Source organism: Rhinopithecus roxellana, chromosome 10 (genome assembly GCF_007565055.1).
Source record: "Rhinopithecus roxellana isolate Shanxi Qingling chromosome 10, ASM756505v1, whole genome shotgun sequence".
NCBI classification, from domain to species: domain Eukaryota; kingdom Metazoa; phylum Chordata; class Mammalia; order Primates; family Cercopithecidae; genus Rhinopithecus; species Rhinopithecus roxellana.
In genome coordinates this window covers 48,202,128-48,215,141 of record NC_044558.1, presented here as the reverse complement: position 1 = coordinate 48,215,141, position 13,014 = coordinate 48,202,128, and the positions used below count along the sequence as shown (strand labels likewise).

The window sequence follows — 13,014 nt, the reverse complement described above, 5'->3', positions numbered from 1 at the left end:
CCCTTTGATCTTTTCTGAAACCATTCTTGTGACACATGGACCAAGTGCTCTAATTTAGCCATGTATAATGTACCCTGATTCCCTTTCTGATTATTGATATGTCAGGGACTATAGAAAACTGTTTTGTCTTCATGTCCTCTCCTGTTCTGGACTGACAGCCCTGATCTCTGCTATACTCTTGATTTCATTTTCCTTTTCTTTTATCTCTGTTGTCTCTTTTTCCCTACTTCTTGACATTCACACATAAAACCTGGTCATTTTAAGACTGCTGATAAGAATCCTTCTTTCCTTCTGGTCGGAAGACTAGCCATTCTATGTAATCTAGTATAATTTTTGGATTTTCATCCCTTCCCTATTAAAGCCTTCTTTTCCTAACCAAATTTTCTAATTAGGAGCTATTTTGGATACTTAAGGTTGGAAGGAAGGCTTGTCTTTGATAACTGAGGTTTTGTTATGTTTATTGTTAACTTTATACTAACCACTCATTTTAATTTCAATCATGCTTTTCAGAGTATTCTCAGTTTTATTCATAGTCTAATTGCTCAGAATTCTCTTTATACTATCAAAATACAATGTATTTTCTCCCTAGGAACCATCTCTTTTTGCTGTTGCCAAATTGTTAGAAACTGGTTTAGTTAATATGCACCGAATAGAAATTCTGTGGAGACCTCTGACTGGCCATCTCCTTGAGGTAAATTCTCTTTCTTAAATATATTTAATTTTTAAATAAACATTTGCACACTGAACTAATGATTCTAGATAGCCATTTGAAAAATCAGCATTAACTTTTTTCCCCCTTTCCTGACCGTGTACATACTTATGTTTGTACATTTTATCAAGGACTAAAGTTGTTTTGTAATTTATTTGATGAAGGAATTGGTTGCTTTTATTGGCTGAAAATGGTGACATTTTAAAGTGAGAAATATCTGTGAAATCAGCTGTTAGCTTGAGACCCCTTTCTTTTATTATACAGTCTCTTGATCCACCTCAGTTTCAGGTAGTTCTGGAACTTCAAGGCAGTTGAGGCATACAGTTAATAGTAAACAGTGCTCATTTATAGCCTTTGCTATCATCATGAGATAGCTTTTTTTTTTTTTTTTTTTTTCCTTTTAATGGAGTCTTAACTCCATCACCCAGGCTGGAGTGTAGTGATGAGATCTCACTGCAACCTCTGCCTCCCAGGTTCAAGCAATTCTCCTGCCTCGCCCTCCCGAGTAGCTGGGATTACAGGCATGCACCACCACACCTGGCTTATCTTTGTATTTTTGGTAGAGACAGGATTTAACCATATTAGCCAGGCTGGTCTTGAAACTCCTGACCTCAGGTGATCCACCTGCCTTGGTCTCCCAAAGTGCTTGGATTACAGGCATGAGCCAATGCGCCTAGCCTTGGTTATGAGAGAGCTTTCTGTGAAGGGAAAAACCTGTTTGTTAACACTAACTATAGATAGTCCTGGAGAATTTTACCTGGATTTACATTGTCTTACATTCGGACTGAGGTAATTCTTAATAAATAGTTCCTGCTTAAAAACAAGCTACTTCTGCCAGTACATGTGTTTGCGTACAGTTTAGGTTTAGGTTACCATAGTTCTTTTGTGTTATTTCGAAACCTAGGAAAGGTATTATTCTTAGTAAGAAAAACAGGCTGGCTGCAGTAGCCCACACCTATAATCCCAGCACTTTGGGAGGCTGAGGTGGGAGGATTGCTTAAGCCCAGGAGTTCAAGACTGGCCTGGGCAACATAGGGAGACACCATTTCTACAAAAAATTTAAAAACTTGTCCGGGCTTGGATATGCTTGTGGTTCTAACTACTTGGGAGGCTGAATGGAGAGGATTCCTTGAACCCAGAAAGTTGATGCTGCAGTGAGCTGTGATTGCGCCACTGCGGTCTAGGCTAGGTAACGAAGTGAGAGACCGTGTCTCAAAAATAATAATAATAAATAAGAAAAACAGATGTACATGAGCTTTCCCCCCATTTTATTGGAATTACTTTTATGAATGATTAAAGGCTATACACAGATAACTTCTTTAATGGATGGTCTCATCAAAGGGCAACTCTGTGACATATTATTTGATTAATGAGGGTAAACTTAATTAAGAACCTTGGTATTAGCTTGCTTCTTTTGTTTACCCTGATATATCATTTACTGTTATGAAATCCTTTCTTTTCTGTGAATTGTTTTAGTTTCATCTTTTTTCTTCTGTCTCTCCATTGCTTGCTCTTGCCCTTATTCAGAAGGTAAGCTAACTTACATTTTGGGTGTAATTTTTCTTCCAACCCTTATTGAACATTTGATATAACTTTTAAAATGTAAAATTGATGTGTGATTCATAGTTTAAGTATACAAATTAAACTTAATTTTATATACCTTCAGGTCTGCCAGCATCCAAACTCTCGAATGAGAGAATGGGGAGCAGAAGCTTTAACTTCCCTTATTAAAGCAGGATTAACATTTAACCATGATCCTCCACTCTCACAAAACCAGGTAATAAAAACTTTGCTTTTTAAAAAGAATACTCAATATAAAATTATCCTCCTCCACATGTGATTTTTTTCTTAATTTATCAAGTAGATCATATTCTAAGAGTAGGGTTTTTAACTTAATATTCTATTTTATTTGTGGGCCCTGAATCTTTTACAAAAGGTAAGAGATTTTTAGGGCTGTTTTCATAAAAAATTTTAAACATCTTGTGAATGACACTAAACTAAATTAAATTACCTGGAATTGGTCTCACGGGCATAAGTTTTCCTCTTCATGCAGTGCTAAAGTGTTGTTTTGGAGCCTCTTTTGCTTTGGTCTTTACCTGTCTCTGGATTTTTTTTTTTTTTTTTTTTTTCTCACTACCCTTACATGGAGAGAAAATAAATGGCAGAAGAAACAAGCACAATGAAATAGATTTTTATTTTAAAATAATTTTAAATTATTTTTTACTTTCAGAGTTTACTTTTATCATGAATTCTTTGTCCTGACTCTATCATTTGTACCCACTTTTTAAAAAGTCTACCAAAGTTTTATTGTTTCAGGACTGAGTAGGAATGAGACATTTATTTATTTTTTAACTTTTTAAATAAAAATATGGATTACATCATGAATTTGCATGTCATCCTTGCACGGGGTCTGTGCTAATCTCTGTATCATTTCAATTTTAGTATATGTACTACTGAAGCAAGCACAGAATGAGGCATTTAATAACCATTCCAATTGCCCTCATCATCTTATTGTATTGTAATTGTATTCCAGAAATTGAGCTAACACATAATTATTGAATATACCTCCTGGAATAAGATGATGAATAAGACAGAAAAGATATTATTTCATATGTTCTGCAACAATTTGAATTTCTTTTGAAAAAATAACACCCTTTTCCATTTATTTTGATATCCTCAACGTCCAGCTTAATACCTAGTGCATAGTGAAAGATTAGAAATGTTTATTCAGTGAATGAACCAAATAAAGGAATCCCCTAGAGAGAAGAAAGTTAAGAATGAAGGGTTTTCAGATGCTGAAAGGGATAGACAGATGGCTTTTTTTTTTTTTTTTTTTTTTTTTTTTTTTTTGAGACGGAGTCTCGCTCTGTCGCCCAGGCTGGAGTGCAGTGGCCGGATCTCAGCTCATTGCAAGCTCCGCCTCCTGGGTTTACGCCATTCTCCTGCCTCAGCCTCCCGAGTAGCTGGGACTACAAGCGCCCGCCACCTCGCCCGGCTAGTTTTTTGTATTTTTTTTTAGTAGAGACGGGGTTTCACCGTGTTAGCCAGGATGGTCTCGATCTCCTGACCTCGTGATCCGCCCGTCTCGGCCTCCCAAAGTGCTGGGATTACAGGCTTGAGCCACCGCGCCCGGCCGACAGATGGCTTTTTTTAACTCTCTAACAAATTTCGTGGTTTTTTGTCACCTTTGTTAATACCTGCTACATTTATTCATTTTTTATAAGTATTATAGCTTCTATTACTACATCACACTTGAGAATTTTACATTTAAGTACATATGATATACATTAATAAAGTAAATGAAAGGTCATTTTAGAAATTGGGAATTGATTCCCTCTCTCCAAATATAGCTGGAGATATATTTCCTTTAGTGACATTTATTTCTATTATTTATGGAATCTATAATTAGTATCTTTTAAAGTAAGATAACTTCCCATTTACCTAAAATCTAACTTCTTGAAAGTTGATTTTTTTCTCTTACTTAAAAATATAGATTTGCCTTTAATAATTACTGTTAGATAAATGATATTTGATGTTTATTTTAGTAGAAAAATTCCAAATGGGCATGGTGGCTCACACCTGTTAATCCCAGCACCTTGGGAGGCCAGGGTGGGTAGATCACCTGAGGTCAGGAGTTCAAGACCAGGCTGCCCAACATGGTGAAACCCTGTCTCTACTAAAAATACAAAAATTAGCCGGGCATGGTGGTGCGTGCCTGTAATCCCAGCTACTCAGGAGGCTGACATAGGAGGATCACTTGAACCAAGGAGGTGGAAGTTGCAGTGAGCCAAGATTGTGCCACTGCACTCCAGCCTCCTGGGTGACAGAACGAGACTCTGAAATGGAGTCAAAAAAATGAATAAAACATAAAAATTTCTATTTCCCATAGTAGTCTGAATGGAGATGAATTTAAACTTAAAAAGCAACAGCAAAGCCTTCTTGTCTTTTTGGACTTCTCTTCCTAATTAGTTTCTTGCCCCTTTTCAGAGGCTGCAGTTGCTTTTATTGAACCCGTTAAAGGAGATGTCCAATATTAATCATCCAGATATTCGACTCAAGCAGTTAGAATGTGTGTTGCAGATTCTGCAGAGTCAGGGAGACAGTCTTGGGCCTGGATGGCCATTAGTGCTTGGAGTCATGGGAGCAATCAGAAATGATCAAGGGTAAGTATTTAAAATTATTTGAGAAAAAATATGTATGAAAAATAAAATATAAATAAAATACAATTAACATCCATCCTAAAATCTTGAAATAATGGTTATTTTTTTTCATGTATGCGCTTCCTGCTTAAAGCTAAGATCTATAATAGTTTTTCTTAACTCTACCTCTAAGTGACTACAGGCAATTTTTAGGGATCACCTTTGGTTTGGAAAGATGGAAAAATTGCTCTTTATTTGACATTCATGCAAGAATACAAGATTCTTACTTATAAGATACATGAAACAATATAACAAATTTTATAACACATCCAAAGATTGAGTTGTTGTGTTTTGTTAAAATAAATAAATTATTTGATAAGATGTGAAGTAACATTTAGGGCTTGACCTCCCTATGTATATTAGGCAGTCAGAAATTGCTTTAAAGTAACTTTTTCATTACTTTTAAATTTATTAAACATTTATTCTGTACATAGTGTATTTCAGATACTATGCGTGATAGTTATTCTGATTACACAGGTAAATAGCTCCCACCCTAGACATAGAATCCTAGTGAGAAAGTATAGTTATATACTGCCTAACGTTTCAGTTAACAACAGACCACATATATGATGGAGGTCCCATAAGATTTTAATACTCTTTGTTTTTACTGTACCCTTTCTATGTTTAGATATGTTTCAGTACATAAATACTTACATTGTGTTACAGTTGCTTACAGTATTCAGGACAGTAGCAAACTGTACAGGTTTGTAGCCCAGGAGCAATAAGCTATACTATATAGCCCAGGTGTGTAGTAGGTTGTATCATCTAGGTTTGTGTCAGTACACTCTGTGATGTTCATACGGCGACAGAATCGCCTAATGACACATTTCTCAGAACATATCCTCGTCAGTAAGCAATACATGACTGTAGTTTGTTATGCCACAAAAGAAGAAACCTTCAGCAGGAGGAGGACAGAGCCAAAATTATGAAGGAGATCTTGTATACTTATATAAATGATTTGAATTTATCCAGAATACATTTGGGAGACATTTTGGGATTTTAAATAGAGGAATGACATAATCACATGAATTTGATAGATATCACTGTGACAGTAGCATGGAAGGGAAGGTGGGAAATGAGAATGCCTACAAGTGCTCACTAGAAGAAAGAGATGGATTTGAGCTTCTTAACGGATTGACTGTAGAGGGGCATAGGGGAAAATAGCAATCAGGAATGACTTCTGGATTTCTGACTTAGGCAGTTTAGTGGGGAATGGTAGTATCATTAACTAAATAGGGAATACACAAGGAAGAGCAAATTTGGAGGGGACATATGGATTGTTTAACTTTTGGGGTAGGAGATTGCAGTGGAGAGATTCAGCAGACAGACATTGGATAGAATTTTTCTGTAATTCTATAGTAACACAATGTCTTGTTTTGATGACTAGTTCCGAAGTTACAGATGACCAAGATGCTTGAGAATATTACGGAACATTAATTTTATAATAATAAAATTCTTTAAATACTACAAAATACTGAGATAATTAAATTAAAAAGAGATCAGCTTAGATCAAGCTTAAGTGTCTTCTCCCAACCTGCAATGTGTTGTATTAAATAGGGCATTATAGTAATGATATAATGAATTAATGGGTATAAAACACTTAGAAAGTATGTGACCTACTAAACGCTCAGAGTATTAGCAATTATACTTATCATTTTATTATTATTATTTTTTACCACCAGGATTTTTCTCCAAAATGAAATACTTCCTATTATATTTATTTGAAATTCAAAATTTACCCTTTTCTCACAGACTGGATGTGGGTTTTTATATTTCTTTGAATATTTAATAAGATGTAGTATGGATATAAAAGAATGAGGAACTCTTTTTCAGTAAATTGTGTGTATTTAGATGTACTGGTTACTGTACAAGATATCAGGGATACAGTGAGGAGAAAAATAACTGTAACTAACTTCCCATTCTCATTTATTGTCTAAGTTTTCTTTGGTTAATTGGTATGAAATACAAATAGAAGTAATATGATGTTAATACTTTATTTTTTAACTTGTTTTTATTTCTTATTGCCTGTAAGCTTCTTTCTTTGTTTTTGTTAATTTGTTTAAGTAAGCATATCTTTTTTACATTTATGTAAATGTTAAAATACTTTATGATCGATATTAGGAGTTTCTTATTTAAATTCTAAAATAAAATTTTACTTCAAATTATTGTAAAATATGTATTTTTACACATTTCTTTTAAATGCGTAAGTAAGGCTGGGTGTGGTAGCTCGTGCCTGTAATTGTAGCACTTTGGGAGGCTAAGGCAGGAGGATCGCTTGATCCCAGGAAATTGAGACCAGCCGAGGCAACATAGTGGGACTCTGTCTCCACAAAAAAAAAAAAAAAAGAGGCATGGGGGTGTGCACCTGTAGTCCCAGCTACTGGGGAAGCTGAGGTGGGAGGATCACGTGATCCGGGGAGGTTGAGATGAGGTATGATCGCACCCCTGGACTCCAACCTGAGTGACAGATTGAGACCCTGTCTCAAAAATAAATAACTAAAATAAGTGCATCTGTATACATTTCGCTTTCAGAGAATCCTTGATACGAACTGCATTCCAGTGTCTTCAGTTGGTTGTGACAGATTTTCTACCAACAATGCCTTGTACTTGCCTGCAAATAGTTGTAGATGTTGCAGGTAGCTTTGGTCTCCATAACCAAGAACTCAATATTAGTTTAACTTCAATAGGTTTATTGGTAAGTATCGTTGTCCTTAGAATATAATATAATTTAGAAATCATTGTTACTCAGTTGGGAGCGAATGCTAAGCAAATATACTTTTAGCTCTTTGTGAATTGTTTATATGGCTTTTAAATTTCAAACTTACGTCTGTGTGAAGGATTAAATAACATCACTTAAATATTAATAACAAAATGTTGTCCTTAGAATATAATATAATTTAGAAATCATTGTTACTCAGTTGGGAGCGAATGCTAAGCAAATATACTTTTAGCTCTTTGTGAATTGTTTATATGGCTTTTAAATTTCAAACTTACGTCTGTGTGAAGGATTAAATAACATCACTTAAATATTAATAACAAAATGTTTGAAATAATTTTCATACATTGAACTGAAGTTTGGATTTTACAGGGTTTGTCATGAAAGGGTTTAGTAAACAATAGTACACACAAGGGAAATCTTCAGTTGACTTTTATGTGAACCAATTACCTTAGCCTCTGACCAGAAAATCAACTTGTACTTTGAAGCCTTGAAGCCAAGCATTGGCTTTTTATCTTTAGCCATGAAAGTCCTACATGACGTCTTCAAGTAGAAGGCTGTTTCAGGCTGGGCAGAGTAGCTGATGTCTGTAATCCCAGCACTTTGGGAGGCTGAGGTGGGAGGATTGCTGAGGCCAGGAGTTTGAGACCAGCCAGGGCAATAAAATGAGACCTCTGTCTCTACTAAAAATTAGCTGTGTGTGGTGGTGCATATCTGTAGTCTCATCTATATGGGAGGCTGGGATAGGAGGACTGCTTGAGCCCAGTGATTGGAAACTGCAGTGAGCTATGAACACACCACTGCACTCCAGCCTTGGCGACAGACCTTGTGTCTGTAAAAAATAAAAATAAAAATAAAAAGGCTGTTTTGTCTATATTGAAAATCTGTTGGTCAGTGTAGCCACCTTCATGAGTGATCTTAGCTATATCTAGATAACTTGCTACAGCTTCTACATCAGCACTTGCTGCTTCACCTTGTACTTGTAGGTTATGGTGATAACGTCTTTTCTTAAACCTCATGAACTAGCCCCTGCTAGCTTCAGACTTTTCTTCTGCAGCTTCCTCACCTTGCTCAGCCTTTATAGAATTGAGGAGAGTTAGGGCCTTGCTCTGGATTAGGCTTTGGCTTAAGGGAATCTTGCAGCTGGTTTGACCTTCTATCCAGACAGCTAAAACTTTCTTGATATCATCAATAAGGCTTGTGTACTTTCTTCTTTCTCTGTTTTTTTTTTTTTTTTTTTTTTTTTCTGAGACAGAGTCTTGCTCTTGTTGCCCAGGCTGAAGTGCAATGGTGTGATCTCGGCTCACTGCAAACTCTGCCTCTCGTGTTCAAACGATTCTCCTGCCTCAGCCTCCCACATAGCTGGAATTACAGGCACCTGCCATGATGTACTTTTCATTTGTTTGCTCTTTGGAGTAGCACTTTCCGTTTCCTTCAAGAACTTATCCTGTGCATTCACAACTTGACTCACTGGCACAAGAGGCCTAGCTTTTGGCCTGTCTTGGTTTTCAGTGTGCCTTCCTCACTAAGCTTAATTATTTATAGTTTTTGATTGAAAGTGAGAGAAATGCGACTATTCCTTTTCCTTGAACACTTACAGGTCATTGTAGGGTTATTAATTGGCCTAATTTCACTGTTGTTGTATCCCAAGAAATAGGGAGGCCTGAGAAGAAGTAAAAAGATGAGGAAACAACCTGATGAGGAAACAGTCAGAAAACTCACATTAAGTTTGCCATCTTACATAGGTGCGGCTCATGTGCCCCAAAATAGTTACAATTGTCACATCAAAGATCAGGGATCATAGATCACCATAACAGACAGAGTAATAATTTAAAAGTTTGAAATAATACAAGTATTACTAAAATGTGACACAGAGACACAGTGATCACATGCTGCTGGAAAAAGTGGTACCAACAGACTTGTTCAATGCAGGGTTGCCACAAATCTTCAATTTATAAAAATTGCAATTATCTGTGAAGCACAACAAAGAGAAGTGCAATAAAACAAGATATCCCTGTAGTGAAATCTTAGAGAATTGTTAACATTACATGAAATAAACATGCACAGAATTGTTTTCAACATATATTTAAAGGCAATTATTTAGAATCTTTTAAATGTGTATTAAAATTTGGAAGTTTTATAAATTTGAACTTTAAATTTTCCTCACAAGCTAGATACATTACTGCATTCAGCTCTTCCTACATTCAGCTCTCACTATTTGTGGCTTCTGCATCTGTAGATTCAGCCAACTATAAATAGAAATTTTTTTTTTAAACAGGATAGTTGTGTCTGTACTGAACATGTACAGGCTTTCTTGTCAATATTACCTAAACAGTACAGTATAACAACTAGTTACATAGCATTTACCTTGTGTTAGGTATTAAAAGTTATCTAGTATTATTCAAAGTATATGGGAGGATGTGTGTAAGTTATATGCAAATACTACACCATTTTATTTAACGCACTTGAGGATTTGTGGATTTGGGTATGGGGTGGGAGGTCCTGAAACCAGTCCCCTTGGATACCGAGGGACAACTGTATTTTACTATTACTATTATTTTTCCCATTTTTACATGGGGAAAAATGTAAGCATGTTGCATATATAATTGCAAGTGGGTGGCTAGTTCAGCATTACTTAAATTACTGCTGGATAGCACCTCCTTTGTTTTACATTTATGTTCACAGTACTGGATTCCCTATATTTTAACCATTGGCATAATTATCATTAATTTGTACTGTGGTTGACAATGAATTATAAGGTATGTTTAGTAACAGTGATTGCTCTTTTATGAAATTACAAACTTATTAAACAATATTGAGGAATTATTAACATTGTTAGGATGTGATAATGATATTATAGTTATATTTTTTATAGTTAACAGCTGTTATATTTAGGTGGTAGATATATCAATATGTTTAAATTCATTATACTATTCTTGTTTTTTGTATGTTCTTGACATTTTTTATAATAAAAAAGTAAAAAAAAAAAAAGTTAGCAAAAGATTGTTTTCCCACTTTCTCCTGAAATAATATAGAGACATTGACAGAGGAAGAGATGTTTTCATTGAACCTGTTCTACCAGGAAAGAGATATTTGAAGTAATGTTTTTAAAGTTTTACTCTGAAAGGTAGAACAGCCACATGTTGCATATTTATGTGTTTAAAACAAAACCTTGAATGAACTAATATTTTTCTACTTTGCTTTTTAGTGGAATATTTCAGATTATTTTTTCCAAAGAGGGGAAACTATTGAAAAAGAATTAAATAAGGAAGAGGCAGCACAGCAAAAGCAGGCAGAAGAGAAAGGAGTGGTTTTAAATCGGCCATTCCACCCTGCACCGCCATTTGATTGCTTGTGGTTATGTCTTTATGCAAAATTGGGTGAACTATGTGTGGATCCCCGTCCTGCTGTCAGGAAGAGTGCAGGGCAAACTCTGTTTTCTACAATTGGTGCACATGGAACTTTATTACAGCATTCAACCTGGCACACTGTTATCTGGAAGGTATTGTAAAATAGATTGGACTATCAGCTTTTAGTGAAACATGCTTATATATTAATACTTTTTCAGTTAAACTTATTTCTTTTAATTTTTAAAGAATTTTCATGTATTTGTGTATTTGACAAAACAGGAAATAATAACTGTGTCATACTGTAAATTGTACCTCACACAGAGCAAATTAAATATTAACAGCCTTATCTCTGTTTCTGTCTTCATCTCTTATTATCACTTTCGTGATTTCTGCCTTTGTCTTTCTCTCTCCTTTTTCCCCCCCGTTTTCCCAAATTGTAAAAACCAGGAGTTACTAAACAACAAAGGGTAATCAGTCCCTTACAATAGAGTGGAAAGCTTTTGGGGTTTTTGTTTGTTTTACTTTTGAAGTCTACTTATAAATATGTAATTTAAATATAATCAAAAGAGAATTTTATCAACAGGTGAATATCAATAGTAATGAAGTTTACTTGTAGACTCACCAAACAAAAGTAACCTCCAAATGGTATATTGTACATGTAATGTTTATTCATTAAATTACAATTTCATTTTTTTCTTCTTTTGAAACTTTCTAATAAAATCAGCAGTTTATTAGTGATCATTCCCTCTTTGCTAAAAGTCTCTTCTTTTTTGTTCAATCTGTTCCATTATAATAAAATTCTGTTTATAATCCTTTCATGTGCTTTTGTGAGTTTTTCAAATTAATAGACCCCAAAATGTCTTCTTAAAAAATTAATGGACTGGACATGGTGGCTTACGCCTGTAATCCCAACACTTTAGGAGGCTGAGGCAGCAGGATCACCTGAGGTCAGGGGTTCGAGACCAACCTGGCCAATATGGTGAAACCCCATCTCTACTAAAAATTGTAAGAAAAAATAGCTGGGTGTGGTGGTGCACACCTGTAATCCCAGCTACTCGGGAAGCTGATGTACGAGAATCTCTTGCACCTGGGAGGTGGAGGTTGTAGTGAGCCAAGATCATGTCACTGCACTCCAGCCTGGGTGACACAGTGAGACTGTCTCAAAAAAATATATAATAATAATAACACTCTGTGTTCCCAAATAAAATAATCCAAAACCCTGTTTTTGTTTTTCACTTTTTATTTTTTTAAAGTGATAAACATTATATATATTATAGTAAAAAACCCTCTTTCCTTCTGTCTTCTATTTCATTTCCATCCCATAGTTCCTCCTCAGATCACAAACATGCTTAATTCTCCCATACAGTTTGTTTTTAATCTAATACTTTTCTAATTTTCCTTTCAAGCAACTTCATTTTTTATCTTCTTACTGCCTAATTCTTAATGATTTTTTTCTCACACCCCTTGCATTGTTTTATTTTCTGTAATTGATTTCTACTTCAGTCTCTTAAACATTAGAGTGTAACAGAATCACCTTGAAGACTTGTTAAAGCACAGATTGTTGAGCCACTATTGTCAGCCCTCCCCCAACTTGGGTTTCTCATTATTTTGACCTGGAGTGAGGCCTGAGAATTTGTATTTCTGTCAAGTTCCTGGGTGAAGCTTGATGCTGCTGGTTAGTTCAGAGACCACTTTGAGAAACACAGAAATTATTCATAGGCTACAGTTGATCTTTTCTTGTGAGTGAAAGATAGGGTCTTTCTCTGTCACGCAGGCTTGAGTGCAGTGGCCTGATCGTAGCACACTACATCCTTGACCTGCCAGGCTCAAGTGATCCTCCCACCTCGGCCTCTTGAGTAGCTGGGATTATGGGCTCACACTACCAAGCCCAGCTAATTTTTGAAATTTTTTTTGTAGAGACAGTCTCACCATATTGCCCCAGCTGTTCTCAAACTCCAGTCTTCAAGCAATGCTCCCCACTTTATGGCCTTCCAAAGCACTGGGATTACAGGTGTGAGCTGTCTCCAGTAATTCTACTTT

The 13,014-nt window shown here is 35.6% G+C and overlaps 1 protein-coding gene and 1 non-coding gene across 4 annotated transcripts in view; one reads left to right on the top strand and one right to left on the bottom strand.

Annotated features, from left to right (window-relative positions):
* Positions 1 to 13,014, top strand: part of MON2 (MON2 homolog, regulator of endosome-to-Golgi trafficking) — a 131,411-nt gene that overhangs the window by 75,884 nt on the left and 42,513 nt on the right. For all 3 annotated transcript variants that reach the window (XM_030939325.1, XM_010381126.2, XM_010381124.2), the window contains 5 exons: positions 590 to 691; positions 2,376 to 2,486; positions 4,697 to 4,872; positions 7,441 to 7,603; positions 10,833 to 11,126. In XM_030939325.1, coding sequence (XP_030795185.1) covers positions 590 to 691; positions 2,376 to 2,486; positions 4,697 to 4,872; positions 7,441 to 7,603; positions 10,833 to 11,126 — 846 coding nt within the window. The remainder of the gene's footprint in view (positions 1 to 589; positions 692 to 2,375; positions 2,487 to 4,696; positions 4,873 to 7,440; positions 7,604 to 10,832; positions 11,127 to 13,014) is intronic.
* Positions 3,072 to 3,175, bottom strand: LOC115900116. Its single transcript, XR_004059796.1, has one exon. It is a non-coding gene; the product is annotated as a U6 spliceosomal RNA (small nuclear RNA).